A 22,602-nucleotide genomic window follows, 5' to 3' on the forward strand; every position below is an offset into this window, starting at 1 on the left:
TGAGTTTGAGGCTGGCCTGGGCAGCAGTACAATCTTGTCTACAAACCAAGGGTTGTGATATAGATAGCTTGGTGGTACTGGTCTAGACTTTCTTGGTAGATACAAGGTCCCACTTTTGAGTCCCAGCCCCACACAAAATAAAAATGAGGATCTTTCTCTTTTGTCATGTCCGCTTTGGCAAGCAAAGAAGACACAACACCGGACTCTTCTCAATGCAGCTGAATCAGGAACCTTGAATAATCTTCTCCCCCCGGGGAAAGCCAGCCCACAGCTAAAATAGCCTCTGTGTAGCCAACCCCAGCATGCTACGTGGGAAAGGCAGATAGGTCCAGAAACGCAGAAGCAAGCCAGATCCTTAGCTTTAGCCATGTATGGAGTTATTTACAACTGAGAGCCCTCACCATTCGGGGGCTGGAAAACAGAGGCCAGCGCCATCTTTAAGGCATGGCGCAAAGCAGCTCACTGTACTCTTTAAATAACCGAGTAGCCTATACCAGAAGTAGGCAGGAAGTAGGACAAAGGGAGTGACAATCATGGAGCTCTGCTGTGGTCACAAGAATAAAAGTATCAGAAAAAATTGGGTAAAGATTTTAGATTACAAACTTCAAGTCCTCACTTTGATCCCTAACATACAGTTATAAATGACATGTGAACCCTCACATCAATTCCAAAGTATCAGTGAGCCAGAGGCAGAGGGGCAGAGAGGAAGAGGAGCAGAGGGGCAGAGGCAAGGATCCCCAAAGAATGCTGACAGCCTATCTGATAGAATCAGCCAGTGAGCAGTAGGTAAAAGTGGTGAGAAAGTATTTGATACTGATTTCTGGCTTTTACATGAACATGTACACTTGTATACCCTGACAAATGTGCACACACAAACAAATACACATGCATACAAAAATGGGGAGGAAACAAAATACCACATGTGGTAATTCAGTCTACAATATGCAAGGAAGGGTTATTAACATTTGATAATGGATAGAAAAAATGGCGTCTAGGAAAAAGATGGCTCAGGAAGTAGAGTTTAATAGGGTAGTTACAATATGATCTTTAACCATGAAATTGACTTTTCGAGATTGTCTTCTTCGTTTATTTATGTCTGTATTCCATTCTTGGTTCTCACAAAAATTGAAAGTATCTTTGAACTGAGGCATAGGAATATATGTTATGACATTCTGGAAAAACAACTGAATTGGGTTTTATGAGGAATAGGAAGCCTAAACTTCCAACCCAGGCCGGTCTCTTCTGTGTATTTTATATAGAGAAACAGGGTTAGGAAGATTTAAAAATGTGTCTGAGTTCCCAGAAAGCTGTCAGGCTTTAGGTAAATGGAAACGGGTAATGGAGAAAAACTGCAGCAGGTTCATCAGGGTTTAAGATCCGTGTTCCAGCCTGGACTATGTTCCTTCCACCTCCGTGTGTAGCTGATAACCTTGTCTAGTCTTGACTAATCCTGATATGCCAAGACATTCATATTCTAAGCAGAAATGACTGCATTTCCTCCTTCACAGCATCATGAGGACTAGAGAATTGGTCAATCCAGTAAAGCATATGGACTACCCTTAAAAAGTGGGTGTCGCTGCATGGTGGTGGCTCATGCCTTTTTTCTTAGAATTCTAGAGACAGTGGCAGGCAGATCTCTGTGGAGTTTGAGGTCAGACTAATCTACAAAGTAAGTTCCAGGACAGCTTGCTGGTCAGCCAGCCTAACTGATTTATTGAGTCTAATGCTATTGAGAGATCAAAACTCCAAGTGGAAGGACTGAAAATTAAGAGGCTTAGCAGTGAAGAGCTATTAACTTTTAACTACACTTGCAGGGACCCAGTTTCAAAATCCCAGCATCTACATGGTGGCTCACAGTCATCTGCAACTTCATTTCCAGAGGATCTTATTTTTTTTTATTATCCATAATTTTAAAAGACCTCCTATTTTATGCTTAAAAGCTGAAAGTTCTAAATCTTTATAGGCAAAACCACAAAACAATGTATAAATAATTTTATCAGTCTATATGTGTTGCTTTTGAAATTTAAAATATTTATTTCATTTTTATTTATGTTTGTGTGTAGAGGGGAGTACTATTTGATCATGTGTGTGTGTGTGGAGGGGAGTACTATTTGATCATGTGAGTATGGATGCCTACATGGGCCAGAAGAGGGCATTGCAGGCAGTCGCTGGGAACTGAACTCCACTGCTCTGTAAGAGTAGCAAGTGCTCTAACTCCTGAGCCAGTTCTCGAGTTCACAGTCCAGTCTATATCTTGAGAAACCCTTGACATTTCACTCTACAGGATACTGGAAGTGTTTCCTTGTAATTAACATGAATCTACCATTTTCAATTCAACTAACTTAGTGTTCTTCGAAACACTGATCATTTTAAACTTTTACAATTGAAAACAATGGCCTCACAAACTATCAACATCTTTCATCTTGGCTTCAGGCCTCAATATTTAGAATTAATTCTTCAAACGGTATTTATGAAAAATGAAATACTACATTTGTAAAGTGTTTGATATTGTAGATATGTCACCTTCCAGAAATAATACACAAATTTGCATTTCAAATCAATGCATAATATTGTCTGTTCTCTAGATCAGTGGTTTCAAACTTTCTAATGCTCTGACCACTTAACATAGTCTCTATTGTGGTGATCCCATCCATAAAATTATTTTCATTTCTACTTCACAACTGTAACTTACTACTGCTATGAGTACTGTAACTATTCGATATGAAGGGTACCTGATGTGTAACATCTATGAAAGGGTTGTTCAACCTCCAAGAGTTAAGAACCACTACTTTAGAACCTCAAACACTAAATATGGGCAAAAGTGAGTAGCCCATTCCCACCAATCATCAGTCATGAGGATCATGATGAACCCTCACTGGATGAAGTTTTGAACAAATGGAGAGCTTTCAGAAACAGACACACAGGACCAATGGAAGTTGTCTGTATTTAGGCATAGATCTGATGAGGAATGGGCATCATTTTAAAAATGTGTGATGTAAGTGTGCCAGCCAAATTTCTTTGAAGGAGCATAACCAACAGAATGTGTACTGCAATGGGCATCTATTAGATTGGCTTGCAAGTACTGAATTGGTAGTGCAACAATTGTTTTCAAAGAATAAGAAAGGCTGAGAACCCAGTACTGGCTCAGCTATAAAGCTCATGTATTAGCAGTTTCAGTTATGAAGACCTAGAGAATTCCTGGAGAGCGGCTGGAGGCTAAATGAACTAGATTTAGTTGCCAGCAAAGGATGGTAACAGCAGCAGCAGCAGTAGAAGCACTTGCATAGACACACCGGCAGGCTGTGGAGTTGGACAGGCAAAGCAGTACCATCCCCCTTCCCCGAATCTCTCTATTTTTGAACTGCCACTGAAAAATACCATCTGCCATGGGAAGATCTTACCTCTCAGTGATTCCCTTTGACAATGCCCTCACAGACCCATATGGAAACAAGTCTCTTGAGGAATTCGAGATTCAACCAGAATGCTAACCAAATTTGGAAATCACAGTGTTATAACAGACCAGGGGAGGAAATCCAGTAGTCTGTCTGCTCTTAGTCCCTCTGTGCAGCTTCCCTTTTTTCTTAGTGTGGAAAGGACTCATTTGGAATGAGAGTTATTAAGGGAAGAGAAGAGTTTCCAGGCTAGGTACTGTTATTTGTTATTTTGGGAGAGTGGTTCAAATTTCTATAACATTCCTTGGAGAAGAGAAATTTCGGATTCTATGACTTTCTTCTTCTTCTTCTTCTTCTTCTTCTTCTTCTTCTTCTTCTTCTTCTTCTTCTTCTTCTTCTTCTTCTTCTTCTTCTTCTTCTCCTTCTCCTCTCCTCCTCCTCCTCCTCCTCCTCCTCCTCCTCCTCCTCCTCCTCCTCCTGCTCCTCCTCTTTCTCTCTATTTCTCTCTTTCTCTTACACACACACACACACACACGCATGTACACACACACACATGCACACACACCCAATAATAGGGTGGATGTAAGGGAACAAAGCACCTATTTCTGAGACCATCAAGTGTCCTTTGGATTACGCACTTAGCATCAAGATACTATGCTTTAAAAGACAGAGTTCTGAATCCTGATCTTTGTAACAAACTATCATTTTCTGCCATCACTTTAAATTTGGAGAACTTTGCCACCACCCAGGGGCCCTCCCAGACCGAAGAATGTGTTAAGACTCCATTCCTATGTCTTGTGGTACTGAAAGCCCTGAAGTGACCCCTGGGGGCAATCCTGTTAACACTGCTCTACCCAACACTGGTACTTTTCTGTTCTGCTTGAGAACTGTTTGTTCACTCAGAGATGTTTGTCTCAGGAAGTTTGAGAGGGGGCAACCTGACCCAAGAGGGCTCTCTCTAATTTTGAATATACTAACTTCAGTTTTGTATTCTGTTTGGTTTCTTGTTTGCATGTTATGGATATTGAACATAAGGCCTTTTCATGCTGGACAACTTCTCTAGACACTGAACTCCATCCCCATCCCCAGGCTAGTCTTTTAAAATAAGTTTTGTTTTTTGTTTTTTGTATGTGTGTGTGTTTCTCTGTGTTTACACATACACATGCATGCTATGAAGTATAAATGAAGGCCAGAGAACAGCTGGCAGGGGTCAGTTCTCTTCTTTACTTCGTGTGTTCAAGATGTTGAACTTATATCTGTAGACTTGTTTGTTGGGAAGAGCCTACATTTGCTGAGTGATCTTGCTGGCGCTAATAAATTTTTCTTAACAATCAAACTCTGGAGAACATCTAGACATGTTATCTTAGCCCATGTACAGAATGAAGTAGAAATGACATCTGGGTAAAAAGAGCATCATAGAGGGGGGCGTGCTACCTCCCTCCCTTGGAATCTAGTCCATGTTCCCTTGATAATAGCTTGTTCTCTGTTTTCTTTCCCTAGCTTCTTCCTTCCCCTGAACTCTAGAGAGAAGCAGCCCTCTATCTGGCTGCACAGCCCAGTCCTTGGGGGATCCTTGAGCCTTTCCGTGTCTGAGATGCTACAGAAGTCTGGCTTCATTAATGTCTCCTGAAGTCCAGCATCTGTTCTTCCAAAACTTCCCTGGGGATCCTTGTTCTATTAAAACTGCCATTTTACTAATTCACAGCACTGGCTACACAAATTCCATGGCCTGAGTTCAAAATCCAAGTCCACATAAAGGGAAAGAGCTAAGTCCAAAATGTTGTCTCTGACATCACCACATATGCACTGTGGCATATGTCTACCCTACATCCACATTATATAACCACACCCAATGAATACAGAACTCTTTAAAAAAAATCAAGGAAGTCGAGGTCTTGAGAGGTGCATTCATTGGTGCTTTCTGCAAAAGCAGGGGATTTTGAGTTTAGACTGTTAGCAAGCACATAAAAAGCCGTGTACAATGGTCCTGACTATAGTGTCAACTCAGGGAAGTAGAGACAGGACCACCCCTAGAGTGCAATGACCATTCAGCTAGCCAGACATATCACACTGTAGTTAAATGAAAAAGTTGTCTCAAAAAAAAATTGGAAAGTGTTTGAGGACGATCCCTGATCAAACTCTTGCCCTCACATACACATGCATGTCCAAACCTATAGACACACAGACACACATACACACACACACACACACACACACCAAAAGTCAAACACAGAGAGATATGGATAATGATATTGGAAATGATCTGAGCTCAGAATTTACATATGACCAGATAAGGGAAGGCTCTGGCTCCTACATCTATACCTCAACCGTCATCCATGATGCTGTGCATCTGTAACGAGGCTAGATGATGGACTTATACTTACAGCAAACTTCTACAGCTTTTGTGTATAGCCTTCTCCATTGTGGTCTATGACTATCCAAGTGCTTCATTCCTGGGTGCTAACCAAATTCTGCATGGAAAATCATACTTCCTCTTCCACCCCAGTCCATAGTTTGCTTTCAAATACAAATTCATGTGTTATGGAGATATATTCAAATTGGTATGCAAATGAAAGCAAAGCAGACCAACAGTTGGCTTACACCTCAAATGCTCTTTCAAAATATCAAATGTTCATCCCTAGGAATCACCTGACAGAAGTCTTACCTAATTAGCACAGTCACCATGGCCAAAACCCTAGTCCTACCTAGTCTGTGATGGCTGTCTGAAACAGAAGGTAGGGCCACCAGATGGAGAAGCTTCTGGGTCTCCCCTCCACAGGAAGCAGATGTTGAGGGGGCTGTTCTCATGGTGGGTCTGTGCCATCTGGGCTTCTCTGAGTAGATGGGGCACAGCTACCCTGGTGGGAGCACAGCTGGGCTCCATCCTTGGTACTGAGACTGCCCTGTGCAGATTCTCCACACAGAAGCGGCTCACTCTGCCCTGACAACTCAGAGCCAAGCAGCCCTCTTTCTACCTTCCTCCCAGAGGGCTTCACAGTGAAGGCTCCAGGGGCTTCTGCTAAGGCTTCTCTGGTGTTCCTCGGCTGGCTTTGCTTTCTCTGCTGATCCTTTGCCTATTGATCCTGTCGTTCTGTCCTTTGGGGTGATCTTCACCATTGGAAAGGACTGAGGAGCACCGCTTCTGGTCTCATATGGCCCTCTGAGAAAATGCTCCTCTATCTTTGCTTTTCCTAAATTGAAGATCCCTCATTGTTCCCCACGACCTGCACTAGTGATTTGTATCTCTGGAGATTCATTGGAATCTCTCTCTCTCTCTCTCTCTCTCTCTCTCTCTCTCTCTCTCTCTCTTTCTCTCTCTCTCTCTCTCTCTCTCACACACACACACACACACACACACACACACACACACAAGCACACATGCACATATTATGTATAGACACTTTTTTTCATGTGTGGTAGGGGTGGGGAGATAAGAGTTAGGGGAAAGTAAGTCCATGTGTTCCTTTGTGAGGCTGTGGAGTACCTGTCAGCGGTGTTGGGACCCGAGAGTACGCATGGAGAGTCAGAGGACAATCTTTGGGTCTTGGTCATTTCCTTCCACCTTGTCATGAGAAAGGGCCTGAGACTCAGTGTGTCAGTGGGGTTAGCTGGCCTTCAAGCTTTGCAGATTCTCCTGGCCCCACCTCTTGTCCCTCAGAGGTATACCAGAATTATAAATGCTGGTGCCACTGCCTTTAGCTTTTCGTTGGGTCCAAGGAATTGTTGCGTGTGAAATGCAGGGATCTTCCCTTGATCTACTCCTCGACCCCATCCAGTTCATGGGGTTTTGTTGCTTGTTTGTTCGAGTGAAAATGCCTAAATTCCCTCTACAGACATTCTAAGGAAGTTGATTTGAGTAAAATGTTCTTCAGAAACCTGTTTCAAAGGCTCTGGGTGGACTCTTCTTGTCCTGGCAGCCAAGGCTTGGGGGACTGCTTTGACTGTCTATCCCTTTCATTTTCATTTTTCTATTTTCCATTATCTATTTCTTCTTTGTCTGAGAAGATAGCTGTCTCTTGGAATTTTTGTTCACTGGACAAAACTGTTTCCTACCTACTCAGTGAAACATTCCTAGACTTCACACACAGAGGCAGTAAGTTCTCTTTCTTCTTTGCCTGTCGTCACTGTCTCACCTAGAGCTGGAAGTTTGCAACTATTTGTTGTTGGGTTGACTTTGTCTTCGATTTTTATTGGCATATATTAACTACATGAACTTGGTTTCTTTATAATTATTTCAAACACGTGCATATTTTGACCATATTCACCCCTTTACATTCTCACTGTCTCTCTTGACCCCCCAACTCGTATTGGTCCCATCACATTCCAAACTGGTCCCCTTTCTACTTTCATGGGTCCAGTTTTAATAACCAGTGAGTTTCATGGTGTTGTGTACAGGAGCACGGGTCAGGAGTTACAGGTTCTAGGTATCTTAATAGTGACTGCACTACTGAAGATGGCCTCTCATGCAGCAACCGATAACTGAGTAAAAATCATGATGGGTTGAATCGTCACAAGCTCCTCACACTCTCTGACAGAGTGTTGGTGAGGCAAATTTTATGTAGGTTTCATGTGGGTAATCATAGCTCCTGTGAGTGCAAACAGCAAGGTTATGCCCAGAGTCAGTCTAAATGTCCATTGCCTGGCTTGTAGATGTATTTGTCCTTCTCATTTGTCTAATGTCAAAGGACAGTGTTTTAATCCTTTGTATAATTGCCCCTACCTTTTAACTGTGGTTCATTCCAAAATACAAAGGAATGTGTTATGATCTGTACTTTTCCAGCCCCAGTGGTGTTTGGGATTCATGGTTTTGCCTCTCAGTGTTAGTTCATGCGTGCCCAAATACTTAAGCCTACAGTTATAGTAGTAGTTACAATCCCTAGAGCCATCTTTAAGTACAGGACACCCTTTTGCAGGTGAGAAAACTGAGGCAATTAGAAGGAAAGCAGCTCAGTGCACAGCTAGGCAAGCTGAAGATTGTCTGGACTATGAACATGCATAGTTCTCTGTCACTGTGGCCTGAACACTCAATATAGCTGTTTTCTTCAGTGTTCAGTGATGCATGAACAAGGAGAAGTCTCCATAGATGGAAAATTTTTGAGCGGAATTAATTGGCCCTTCATGTTAATTCCTAATGCAGCTCCCTTAGTAAGGTAGGTCAGTGTTGCAGAGCAGCCGAGAGAGAGACAGGGCACAGCATCAGGAGTGCTTGCTTTTAATAAGCCACCTTTAGCCCCCAAATGCTCTGGGATTGTCCTCTAATCATGTTTGATCCCTTAGTACTGATACCAAATTGGTATCATGAGTTCGATTCCTGGATTCAAGTAGTGGAAGGGAGGATTCAATCTGCACAAATTGTTCTTTGATATCCACATGTACACACCCCCACAATCACGTGTACAGTCAACTAAATATATTAAAATTGCTACAGTTGGTATTGATTTAATCTGGCCCTGACTACTGTAAGGAACTCGATCTGCCTTGCAGTGGGGCTGCCCTTGTCCACTTCAGCAATCTTACATGAAAGTAGAAGCAATCGTGTGGAGAGTGAGACAGTATGGGCCATGGGGAAGGCTAGTAGTATATTGAAGAGGATTGCTAAAAGCATATGATAATCTTAAATCCAACTGCCCTGGTATAGTTGTGGTGCTTAATGTTAGTCGTCACCTTGATGGGATTTAGATTCAACCAGGAGCAAGCCTTTAGGCACACTCAAGATGGATTACAGAAACTAGGGTTATACTGAGAATATGTGTGAGGGACTCCCTTGATTATAGTAGTTGGTGTGTGAAGACCCATCTTAATGGAGGGAAGGACCATTCCCTAAACTGGGGATCTGATCCTGGGCTGTGCACAGTGGAGAAAGCAAGCTGAGCAGCAGCCTGTTTTCATCCTTCTCTGTTTCCTAATTGTGTAATGTCAAGTTCCTGCTGTTTGACTTCCCTGCCACTGCGGACTGTGTCCTTGAACTGTGAGATGAAATAAGCCCTGTCTCACTTGAATTAATTTTTTCTGGGTATTTTATCACAGCAACAGGAAAAGAAATGAAGGCAATGAACATGAATAATTAAATAATTTATCAGGACCAGTGCAGCCCAGTGGTAGAGGGCATGCATCGGTTATGCTAAGTCCTGGTTTTGATTCTTGAAACCATCTCTTAAAACAATTGTTTCCGGGGATATCATTGCAGGTCTCATTTTGAAGGATTGCGTTTTCCTCTTCAGTCACTAATCACTTAATCTTAATTAATATATGGCATGACTTTGTTTAGCACAGATGCCCCACATATTTCGGTCTGTCCCCTTTGTTTCTCAGTCAAAACTGTCAGAAACTGCTTAGGGAAAAAGACTAAGTTGTAACGTTAGAAGAGAGAGATGACCCTCATGAAATACCCCTCCCTGTTTCTTTTGCAGGCAGTGACTTGAATGATGGCCTGTGGCATTCTGTCAGCGTCAATGCCAGGAGAAACCGCATCACTCTCACACTGGATCACGATGCCGCTTCCCCGGCTTCAGACACCTCCCAGCTGCGCATTTATTCTGGAAACAGTTACTACTTTGGAGGTAAATTCCCTAGCTTTTGAGACTTCAAATAAAATGACAGGGGAATTATGCCACCGTGTGCTGTGTTAATTAGGCAGTCCTCCCCACAGCACTGCATGCATACATGCATGCACACAAGCAACAAAAAGTGAGAAACGAAAACCTCAAGAAACTGTGCAAACGTAAACTGATCTAGAGCGGTGCTGAGGACAGAAAGAACTGGGGTTACAAGAGCTGGGTTACATAAGTCAACAAAAGAGTTCTTATAGCCATGCCAAGCTCCGTGGTCACACTGGAAGGAAAACGTCAGCTGAAAACCGAGAGAAAAGGAGCTGAGAGTCAGAAAGTACCTGCAAGAGGGAAAACTCAAGAGGGAGGCACCAGCGGCCTGCTCAGTCATCTAGTTCAGACACTGACTCTCTTCTTTGTGAGCCTTATCTCCCGTTTCCCAGACCTTGGAGTTCACCCACAGTCATGGAAGTAGACAAAGAAAAGTGGATAGGAGCTATGGGCTCCAGAAGGGGAACCATGGCTGTTTTTCCTAACGTTTGCTAAACCCCTTGCACTACTTTCAGAGACACAAACTAAATAAACTTGGGTGGCCAAAGCTTACGTGGCATCGTAACATTTGTATAGATACACCTATGTTGATTATTTTTTCAATTTTTATTTGTTCTCTCATACAATACATACAATGCTCTCTTGAGTATTTTAAATGTATATCTTTTATTAAAAGAGGAAGTGCCTATTTCTGTAGCAGTGGTTTGTTTACAGAAGCCACATCTAAAGGACACTTAGTCCTCACAGCTCTCTGACGTCAAGCTCTTAAATACAGTGCTTATACTCACTTTCCTAGAACACAAGGAACCATTTCAGAATTGCTGGGAGATAGAAGCAAGAGCAGTACACAGGTTCAGTGACGTTTGGTGCTGGAGGGCTTACTCCGCGTGTAAAAGGCACTGGTCTCCATGCGCAGATTCACACCCAAACCTCAGGCATGCTCTCCACACAGCACCACATCCACACCCAACTCTAACTCTCCCCCACGCTTACCCCAACACAGCTGAGAGACTGACACACACTGGTTGGGATCTTGTTGAAGGGAGCATGAAATCACCCTGCCCTAGACCTGACAGCTCTTTTTCACTAGGTAGCTGAAGATAAGCATTGAAAAATAGCATTTACTGAAGAAATGGCAGGAGGTCTCCCTAGGCAAAGGCCCTTGTTAGTCAAACCTGAGGACTTGAGTTCTATCCTTAGAAACTGGAGTGGAAGAAGAGAATTGGCTTCATAAAGCTGTCCTCTGACTTTCATACATGCATGGATGCACATGCTCTCTTTTCAATAATAATAATAATAATAATAATAATAATAATAATAATAGCAATAAATTACATCTGGGGTCTCCCAAATCTAATCATGCATTCTACACTGAGCTACACCAAAACCCCTGTAGTCTCTTAGCTCCAAAATTTACAAATCATCCCTTTCTTCCCAAGGAAAAACATGCAAGGCTTGAAACATAAAAGGGTCTTTGCATAAGTACAGAATTCACATGTAGGGTCTTCTTGGAAGGAAGCAATGTGGAACAAGAGTAATGAGGTTGGATTTTAATATGAGGAAGTTCCACTGTCCTTCACTTACAATCACCACTACATTCACAGCAGTGGCATGCATGTTTAAGTGATATTATTTTCATATAAAATATAACAAGACTGCTGTTTGTGAAAATAAAACAGTTGGTAGGATGTCAAGATAGTTCAGTCATAAAGGACTGGCTGTGTAAGCATAAGGACCTGTGTTTCAATGTTTGGAGCCCTTGGAAAGCCAGCCTCTGTAGCATGTCTGCAATCTTCAGGCAGCTCATGCCAGTGAACCTGATGTACACAGTGGCAAACCAAAGACCCATCCTCAGACAATTAGAAAGTATCAACTCCTGTGGTTGTCCTGTAATCTCCGTGCATGGGATGTGGCATTTGCACACCCATACTCATATACATTGTCACTCAAAGGTTAAGAAAATCATAATAATCTGTAGATGACTATAGAGATAGCATATGTGTGGAGAAGATTCAAATCTGCATTCACTGTAGCCCCCTAGTGAAAGCAAATGCATGGAACAAATGCAGAGCTGTGGTCTCAACCATAAGCTGTGGATTCTGAATCACATACTATATTTTAGCAAAGGAGAGAGAATGATGGTCAGGAATTTATTTGCAGGCAAAATGGCTTTGAATAATCATGTTGCAGTAATCATCTAAAATATCACAGAGGCAAAATGACTCCCCTCCCCTTGCTAGAATAGTGCTAAATTTTGGGTGTTTTTCCAGGGGTGCTATACTTAGAATGTGAAGATTTATCTATGATTTGAGCAGTGTTTAAACAAACCCTCACACACAGACTGTAAACTTAAGGAAGGTGAAAAACGAGCTTCGGCAATAATAGTCAACTTCCATAAATTCTCTCTACAGCTTCAATTAGAAGTTGTAGCGTCTCTTCATTTTATAGTGTGCCTGTGAGCTGGTAACCAGCTGCTGGGCTTCAGCCCTGCAGTGACTTGTCTATTAGCGATGGCTGAAATAATTCCCCAGTATGTATGGCTTATTGCTGTATTTTCAGGCTCCATTCCCATATGCTCTGAACCTTTTTAAACCACTGAGATGGAGTTTGTAAGAGCACACATGCTTGTCTACCTGCTTGGTCTTCACCTGTCTTAACCGGGAGTACATTGTCCTGGCTGCAGGTGATGCTAAACAGGGCAAAGTGTTTTTATCTCTATAGAACACTCATTAAGATGTGTGGGGTTAACCTTCTGCATGTGCTGTTACAGTCTATACCTATGCGCACTTAAGCAGGCAGTTCTCTTAATGTCTGGTTTTGCTTTGCACAGCATGTCAAAACTCCTGCTTGACTTCTGAGAGTACCTTTCTCGTGAACTAAGCCTGTTAATGCTCCACAATTAGCCAGACAATTACTTTACTGCCATCCTTAGCAGAGCATGATTTCCTTAGAAAGAAAGTGTAATTCAGAATTGCACTGTGAATTTAGATGTATGTTTTGAGACAGAACCAACATTTCCAAGCACTTACAATATGTGAACAATATGTGAAGGATGTCATTCAAAAGAAAGACAAATAGGTTTCCAGCAGAAAAGAAAGCTCTGTGTGTGTGTGTGTGTGTGTGTGTGTGTGTGTGTGTGTGTGTAAGACTCAATTAGTAAAATGCTTGCCAAGTAAGCATGAGATTCTAAGTTTGGATTCTCAGTATCTATAAAATACTGGGCATGGCATGGCATACCTTGAATTCCAGTGCTGAGATAAACAGGCTCCTGAGGCTCACTGATGACCCAGATAATCCAGGTTGAGTGAAGAGACAGTGTTACAAAAAGCAAAGAGAAGAGTGAACACAGATCCCTGGGGCTCATGACCAAAGTCTAGGTAAATTGGGGAGACTTTGGTTCACAGAGAGATCTTATCTAAAAGAGTTAAGGGAAAGTGGTAAGACATACTGATATCAACCTCTGCCTTCTATAGATGCCCCCATGAAACAATGCATCTGTAGGCACACATCACACGCACACACACACACACACACACACACACACACGGGTAGAGTTAAGGTAAAAGTTATACCAATGATATCCCCTTTGGCCACTTTTTCCTTTATAGTGACTGAATACACTTTTTGCATCATTTCTGCCCCTCCTTCTGAGCCTGGATTTACAACAAAAGTGTCCCCTGCTGAGAATAAAAAAGTGCTCAGATAATTAGAGCTCAAGATCTTCCATCAATAGGTTGCCAAAGCAATGACAGATCATTTCAGTGTTCTTCGTCTTTTCTCTCTGTCCCACAGGGTGCCCCGACAATCTCTCCGATTCCCAATGCTTAAATCCCATTAAGGCTTTCCAAGGCTGCATGAGGCTCATCTTTATTGATAACCAGCCCAAGGACCTCATTTCAGTTCAGCAAGGTTCCCTGGGGAATTTTAGTGATTTACACATTGATCTGTGTAGCATCAAAGACAGGTAATTATTGTCTTGTCTCCTCTGTTCTCCCACCCCTTCCCGTTCTCCTGTTCTAAATATGAGTTTCTTTAAGAAAAATTCTAATCCACTGACATTAACCACATTAGACATAATTGAGTAGCCTAATAGAAAATATTTCTGAAAGGATTTCGGGCCCAGAGAAAAACAGTTTAAATTAGTTGAGTCTCTCTTCGTGTTGACTTGCAGTAAATGGGATATGCAAATTAAATCAAAATACAAATTTGTGAAAGGATTAAAATTTTATGCATAAACAACATTTGATTACTTTGAAGTTAAGAGTAAAGCATGAAAGAGGGAGGAATTACTTCTCCCCTAAACTATTTCATTCTTCACCTGCTCTGGGGATCCTTCCTATGGCATAAAGCATTAGGAAATCTACTGCTAAGGGTTTGGCTGTGCTCAACAAGGATGTCCTCAGTTTAGGATGGCTGGACCTAACTGCCACCAACCCCACCCACGGTTTCCTTAGCTCAAAAGAGACCAGACAGTAGGCCAGTGAGAATCAGTTCTTTTCTTTTGTAACCCAGAGATCTAGCATGACAGTAAGTTTTCAGTTACATCTCTCCTGAAATTTGACTTCTCTTCGTGGGAAATTTCTAGATTTGAAGTCAGAAAACCAAAGACAATAGATGTTATATTTAAGCAGAATTGGGCCATATTCCTACTGTAGCACCTACCTGCCCCATTCTTTGAATTCTGCTTAATCCCTTGAGATATCAATGAGCCGGTAGGGAGATGAGATTAAGTGTTAGAAGTTCTTGGCTACATTAACTAGTTGTTGCTGTAAATTCAAATATATCTATTTTGGAAACATTGTCACCAGTAAGTACACATGATTCCAGTAAGTTGATCCCATTGTGACAATAAGGAATGAGACTGAGGAAGTTTTTGAAGGTGATTGAATCACATCTTAAAGGATAAGGCAAGATCGTGCTTGGCAAAGGTGACAGTAGGCAAAAGATGGTAGGAAATGGTGCCACAGAACTGTGTGGAAAATATATGGCTCACAAATGTTATCAATTCAAAATGTTTTGATTTTGCATTTAGAATCTCTAGTACTGGGATGCATTTTATAACTAATAGCATATGATAATTTCCTTGTTAAAATTTATTTCCTGAGTAGCACGTAACCGATGCCTTGTCTTGTGTTCCGTGGCTGCAGTTCAGCTCGTAGGTCATGAAGGCAGCATACATGGTTTCCTGAAGGCTGGGGTGTGGGCTTGGAATCATCACAAAGAGGGCCTTTGTATTTGAAGAATTTGGTTCTATGCTCTGTGTGAGAACTAAGAAGGAACACATCAGATTTGGTGGCTAGAGCCATGCATTAAAAAAACATAGGGCAGAGTTAAGAGAGTTCGGGAGTGAGTGTCCCAGTGCAGAGGAGAAACAATGAAGAGCGCCAGGTGTTGACACTGGGGAACATGGGAAATCAGCCATAGAGAACATGGTCTCTGCTGATTCTGGAAATGACTGCTAAAGTTAGATGAAGCATAGAACACATTTCTAATAATAAATACCATTTCACATGCGATCACCTACACACCATACTGACTTCTTTTTTTTGTTTTGTTTTCACATAGACCTTTTGATCTTTGTGCTTTTTTTTTTCATTTTACCAACTGTGAAAGTGGATAATAAAATGTGTGCTTCATTAAAATGTGCTAATTTAGAAATCCCCAAACCAAAGCTATTACAGGGAATGGCTACCACCCCAAGTCTTTATTCCCGGCAAGGGAGAAACTTCCAAATCCATCAGTTGGTGCAGTATTTTCTGTACTACAGATCAATACAGGACATTTGTCAGTTGGGATCTCTTTGATACCTTAATATACAATCAAGGAAGCTCTCATTATTTTTGATTATTTGAAAGTCATTGCCATCTACCCTGTGCCATTACTTCTGTGTAATTGTAGTCTTGAGTAATTATATTACATACAATTGTGTTTTGGTTAATTGTATAATGAGGAATGTGTTTTGCTTAATGGGTAAAGGGTATGTTTCTGTTGATTCGCAGTCACTTCCTCTAACAAAAAGGAAGACTGCGGCCAAAGCTTTGTTTGGTCTTTTACTGATGTAATTTACACTTGCTCTATACCTGTGATGAGGGGGAGGAGGAAGAGAAGGGCTACAAAGGCAGGTGTTTCCCGAGTTTTGTGTTTCCTTTTCCTTTTTGTGATAAAGATAAATGTCAAGAAAAAGTGCATACACATGTGAACCAGGAGCAATAATAGATGTTTAAAATAAAGCGGCCAGAGGTCAGAGGTCAGGCAAGGAGCTAAAAGCCTCATTGTTTGGGGAAACAGACACAGGGGCCTCTGGATGTTCCTAGCCAGCTGACACAGTGAAGCTCAGGTCCATGAGAAACTTCTCCAGTGTTCCATTGTTCACGTGCTAACCCAAGTGAGCGTGTTAGCCAGCTGGGATGAAGTTGCTGTTATTCACGTGCTAACCAGTGTGAGCGTGTTAGCCAGCTGGGATGAAGTTGCTGTTGTTCATGTGTGAACCAATGTGAGCTTGTTAGCCAGCTGGCATGAAGTTGCTGCAAGGGTGGCAGAGGCGGGGAAGGACTCAGGCTGTGGTTTCCCACCCAGTGCTCCAAGCAGCATTGAGTATCTCTTCTTCTTGGACCTCTGATACTAAGGCCACTCTCCTTGCCTTCTATGGGCTTTTCTTCCTTCACAGTAAATGGGGACCCACCTACACACCTGGGATTTTATTTCCTTTTTCCAAACTGTGTCTCTTACATATTTAAATGCTGTGGTTATGATCATTTTAGGGAAATCAGATATGGGAAGGTCATGGCAGTCTTCAAGAAAAGAGGCTCATATTTTCCAAAATCTTAAGAGGCTCCTCTGGCAGACTCTTACAAGTCCTTTGAGATGGTGCTGGAAAACTGGTAGCTTCTGCTTTTTCTGAATTGTTCAAAATCAGCCTTTGAAGCATCATTTTGTGGCTAGAGAGATGTCTCATTAGCTAAGAGTCCTTGATTCACAAGCCTGTGTATTGAGTTCAGGTCCCAGCACCTATGAAACGAGCTGTAACATCACTGTAATCCTAGTGCTGTGAGGAGTAGAGCTGGAAGGTTGCTGGGGCTTGTTGGTGGCCCACCTGGTTAGAAAAGGCAACCGCAAAAACAACCCAATTGCTGTAAGTTCCATGCTCAAGAACGGAACCCGAATCAAAAGAGTAAAGTGGAGAATGATAGAGGAGGGTGCCTGACACCCACCTCCTGCCGCCACACTGGTGCTCAGGCATGTATGCGTCATACACACACACACACACACACACACACACACACACTATCTATCTATATATATATATACATGTATATACATATATATGTGTATCTCTATCTCTATCTATCTCTCTATATATTATATATATACACACATACACACACACACACACACACACATATATATATATATAAAATGCTCAGAAACTGACACTGATTTTTATTCAGTTTTCTAGAATGCCAGGAAAATTTTGGATGTCAAAAGTCCCATTTTCTGTGCAGTACCCTCATAAAACAGCACAATTAAAGGAAGTTTTTGGATATTATTCAGTCCCAGTCCCAAACATACAGAAACAGAAATTACATGGAGGGTGCAAAATCAATTACAGAAGAAGACTGCTGCCCTGGTCTCTGACACTGTATTCTAAGGAGATTTTCTTCTATTCCCTTTGAAAATGCTTTTCCCACTGGGTGGATCACACACAAGACAGTGTATTCAGTTTCCTGCTGCCGAATATGTCGTTAAACAGTTTTCCCTCCATATCTGGTTCTTTCTCTCCTATTACATTTTCTGTTAAGAAAAGCATGTGTCTTGCTCTTTGGTCAAGATTCTCAGCTTCTCAGCTTGAGCATGCGGAGCCACAAGCACAGAGGAAGAGAAAACATTATGTTGGATAACCTCCACAAACAGATTCTTGATACATCCCACCCTATGTGTGGGTGTGTGTTGTAAAAACAGTCGCTAGTATAAAAAGATTGCTTTGCCGGGTAATACATATGTCTGAGCTCATATCTAAAACTGAAAGCCTTTATGTCAGGTGCCAGGAGAGCCATGGAAAGGACAATGCCCACACAATCTGAACTCTTCTCTCTAAGTGAGAAATGCTACAATATGGCATTCTCCCTTCATGCGTGATATGAGGCCAAAATCAGAATGAGAGCATCTCTGCAGTTTCTTTTTAAATCCATTTTTGCCCTGTTTCATGGGCGAAAAGGAAAGGTTGTGGTTTATGCAGTAATTCCTGAATAAGCAATCTTTAAATATTATTTCCTTTGACTCTCTCCACAGTCCTAAAAGGCCCAAAGTGGTTCTTCAAGTGAGACCAAGGCACAATATCACAGTGCGCAGTGCAACTTGTTAGAAGTAAACTTTCTAGACTAGGACATAGTTCTGCAGCTGCAGCTGGCTGTTTTGGGAGAGCATCACTTTTGATTCCCAGCACCTATGTTGGTGTCTCAAAACCACTTGTGCCTCCAGCAAAAGGAGATCTGACTTCCTCTTCTGTTCTCCATGTGTGCCTGCACTCTCATGCACAGTTCTACATTAATACATACCTACAGTTTAAAAAAAATTTAAAGGACTTAGTTAACTCAGAACATGTACAGGGACATGCCTGCAATTTTAAGAAATTCTGGTGATTCTTAGAGAAACACACATTTGAGATCCATGGGGTTGTTGCCAATGCCCAGAGAATCTCACCAACTGTTGGGTCAAGGTCACATGTTTAGTAGTCATGGGAGCCAGACTCAACCCCAGTGTTTGCCAATTGCAGAGTTTATGGAAGTGTACAGGGCCTGTTGCTAAAATTCAAAAAAAGAGAAAGGACTTGGGTGACCAGAGCATGTAGAGGAAGGTGCCACTAAGGAAGGAGGAAGCTGAGGAGTGGGCTGGGTCTGGAGAGATCAAGGAGCACAGCCCAGGCACTTGTTATGGAAAGCACAGTGTAGGGCTGAGAGTACAGGAGGTGCTGAGCACTTGTTTGCATGATCAGAAAGCTGCAACTGGCAATAACAGTGCCTAGAAATGAGTGGGAAGCAAGACTAGAGGGACTTGGAGAATCACAAAAAAGTCTGCAATCTGACTAAGAGACAAGTGAATAGCTTAGCTTTAAATAATACTTGTTATGAGTCAGGAAAAGTGTGCATATGTGTGTGTGTATGTGTATGTGTATGTAATTCTAACGGTAGTGTTTATCATTAACTACATTTTCTAATAATGAGTTTGAGATGCAAAGATACTAAGTAACCTTCCCAAGGCAATAGAGTCAAGCAAGATTTAGCAGAAACAGGCTATGCATCAACAAATCTGCTTGGAAAACATGGGTCTGTTTCTCCACGGTACTCCATCCTCTAACATGGCAAGGTTGTGAAGCAGAAAGCGATGGGTTTCCATGTTGGCTCAGAAATCACACACTGTCGGGGCTAGAAAGACATTCGGTTGGCAAAGTGCTTGGTGCCAAGGCATGAGGGTTTGGATTTATAAACCAGAACTCACTTAAAAGTCAGTCAGAACAGTGTACTTATAGGCCCAGCATAGAGAGCCAGAGACAGGGAATCCCAGGGGTTCTCTGGCCAGGCAGTTTCCCTGAATCAAAGGGTTGCAGACTCAGTGAGGAAACCGGCCTCAAAATAGAAATGGTGTCTTGAGTGATTGAGGAATACCAATGCCATTGATCTCTGTCCTCCACATGCACCACACACAAGTGCACATGCACCTTCAACCACACATGTGCACACACAACAAGAACAGAGGTTACTGTTCATGCTACTGATGGTCACAGCCTTGTGAGGATCATACTGAGAACTAAGGTTTCCAGTCCAAGTCTTTGGTTTTACCTAATTCTTGGGGATGGTTCCAGAAGGGAGGAACTTCATAATTAGCCTGTAAGGACTGTTGCATGGAGGTAGACACTGACCGACTTCAGTATGGGCAGTCCATCTAGAACTCAGCAGAAAAAAAATCCACCGAATCCTCTTCTGTTCTTCAAAAGGGGGCTCTCACGCCGTCTCAAACTTCTTTAGACATGAGTGAAGCAGTAGGACTTGTAAGGAATATGAACCTGGCTTTCATTGCCATAAGTTTCCCTGAAGGAGGGCATCTGTACCCTCTTATCAGCCTGATCTCTCTGTCACTTGATCTTAAGAGGAAAGTTGATCAATTTGTTGATAAAGTGTCACTTTCCTCTTGGGCAAAGGAAGGTCACTACTGTGGCTTGAATGTAAAATGTCCTCCATAGGTGCATGTGTTTGAACATTTGGATCCTAGTTGGGGATACTGTTTGGAAAGGTTGGGGGGACTATTAGAAGAGGGAGCCTTATTGGAGAAAGAGGATCTGTGGGGCTGGACATGATGATTGACAGCAGAACCTAGTCCTGTTGCATTTAGCTTCCCTCCTATGGAGACAACATGGCCAGCTGCTTTCTGTTGTCACCATGTTTTCCCACCGCTGTAGTTTGAATCTCCTAGAACTGCACACCAGAAACAACCCTTCTGCCCTTCACTTCCTTCCTGTCAGATATTTTGTCACAGCAGTGGGGAAAGAAACTAAGGTACACACTGGGTGCTTTTCTTCATAGAGAATACAAACAGCCAGTCACACTGGGGCAGCACCTTGGTGCTTTCCCATAAGGCTGCTGTAAGAAGCTTCCCTCACTGACTGACAAGCTGAAACACTAGTGCTTAAAACAATGATATAACAATGGCCCAGTGAATTACCATAAGAGTTTGTCTATTGTTTGACAAGTCAGGTGCAAAGTAGATATTCTGAGAGCACTGAGAAGTCTGCTGTCAAGAGCAGCCTGCCTTGCCTTCCTGAGTAATACTAAGAAATGCAGCTTCTGAAACACAGGAGCCAAGCTTTCAGGCTAGAAGGAAACATGAAAAAAAAAAAGACAATTTTACATCAAGTCACTTCTACGAGGCAGAAACATTTCTAAATTGATAATTAGAAGACAAAAGATTCCTCTGTGTTATTGATCTCTTCCCAAAGTCAATACCTCCATGAGACTTCATCTGACATCCTGATAAGGGCTCCTCATCTGTTTATCACGTTAAAGAGGCTCCCTGCTGTACAACCAATGTAACATTCAGTTTGTTCCTTATCTCTGTTGATGTACATGCTTTGTACTAGAAAGGGAAAGTGCTGGTCCCAAAGGAAGCACTGACTGCCATTGTCAGTATCATTTGCAGATATAATTAGAAGGAAAAGTGGCTTAATATTTTGAGTTGGTCAAATGGAAAAAAGAAAGCATATTTAACAAGTGGTACTGGCATAACTGAATATCAACATGTAGAGAAATAAAAATAGACCCATATCTATCACCATGCACAAAACTCAGGTCCAAAAGGATCAAAGACCTCAACATAAAGCCAGTAAACTAAACCTTATAGAAGAGAAAATGGGAAGTACACTTGAATGCATTGGCACAGAAGACCACTTCCTAAATATAACCCCAGCAGCATAGACACTGAGAGAAACGATTAATAAATGGGACCACTAGAAATTGAAAAGCTTCTGAAAAGCAAAGGACACAGTCAATTAGACAAAATGACAGCCTATAGAAAGGGAAAAGACCTTCACTAACCCCACATCAGACAGAGGTCTAACCTCCAAAATGTACAAAGAGCTCAAAAAACTGGTTATCAAAAGAAAAACTAATCCAATTAAAAAACTGTAATACAGACCTAAACAGAGAACTCTCAACAGAGGAATCTAAAATGGCTGAAAGACACTTAAGAAAAGGTTCAACATCCTTAGTCATCAGAGAAATACAAGTCAAAACAATTCTGAGATTCCATCTTACACCTGTAAGAATGGCCAAGATCAAAAACACTGATGACAACTTATGCTGGAGAGGTTGTGGGGTAAAGGGAACACTTCTGTATTGCTGGTGGGAATGCAAGCTGGTACAACCCCTTTGGATGTCAGTGTGGTGATTTCTCAGTAAATTAAAAAACAACCTTCCTCAGGACCCAGCAATACCACTTTTGGGTATATATCCAAAGGATGCTCAATCGTGCCACAAAGACATGTGCTCAACTATGTTCAGAGCAGCATAGTTTGTTATTGCCAGAAACGGGAAACAACCTAAATGCCCTTCAGCTGAAGAATGGATAAGGAAAATGTGGTACATTTACACAATGGAGTACTACACAGCAGAAAAAAAACATCTTGAATTTTGCAAGAAAATGGATGGAGCTAGAATACATCATTGTGAGTGAGGTAACCCAGATACAGAAAAACAATTATCACACATACTCACTCATAAGTGGTTTTTAAATGTAAAGCAAGGAAAACCAGCCCACAAATCGCAATCCCAGAGAACCTAGACAACATTGAGGACCCTAAGAGAGACATACATAGATCTAATCTACATGGGAAGTAGAAAAAGACAAGATCTCCTGAGTAAATTGGGAGCATAGGGACCTTGGGAGAGGGTTGAAGGGGAGGGGAGAGGTAGGGAGGAGAGCAGAGAAAAATGTAGAGTTCAATAAAAAGAAAAAAGAAAAAAAGCATAATTTGAGTTGACGAGAAAATTGATTTGGCTTCCTAAAAAGGTGCCTTTCTACTACAGCTATGAAAAATAAATTTATAAATTGAACCATTTTTG

The 22,602-nt window shown here is 41.9% G+C and overlaps 1 protein-coding gene across 1 annotated transcript in view; it reads left to right on the forward strand.

The window, feature by feature from the left end:
* The window catches only part of LOC148118756 (contactin-associated protein like 5-1-like), a 918,003-nt gene that overhangs the window by 512,928 nt on the left and 382,473 nt on the right, over window positions 1-22,602 (forward strand). Inside the window, exons 9-10 of the mRNA XM_087899418.1 lie at window positions 9,803-9,952; window positions 13,784-13,955. Of these exons, the coding sequence (XP_087755544.1) occupies window positions 9,803-9,952; window positions 13,784-13,955 (322 nt within the window). The remainder of the gene's footprint in view (window positions 1-9,802; window positions 9,953-13,783; window positions 13,956-22,602) is intronic.

The sequence above is a fragment of the Myodes glareolus genome, chromosome 20, assembly GCF_982192425.1.
Source record: "Myodes glareolus chromosome 20, mMyoGla1.1, whole genome shotgun sequence".
Taxonomy (NCBI): domain Eukaryota; kingdom Metazoa; phylum Chordata; class Mammalia; order Rodentia; family Cricetidae; genus Myodes; species Myodes glareolus.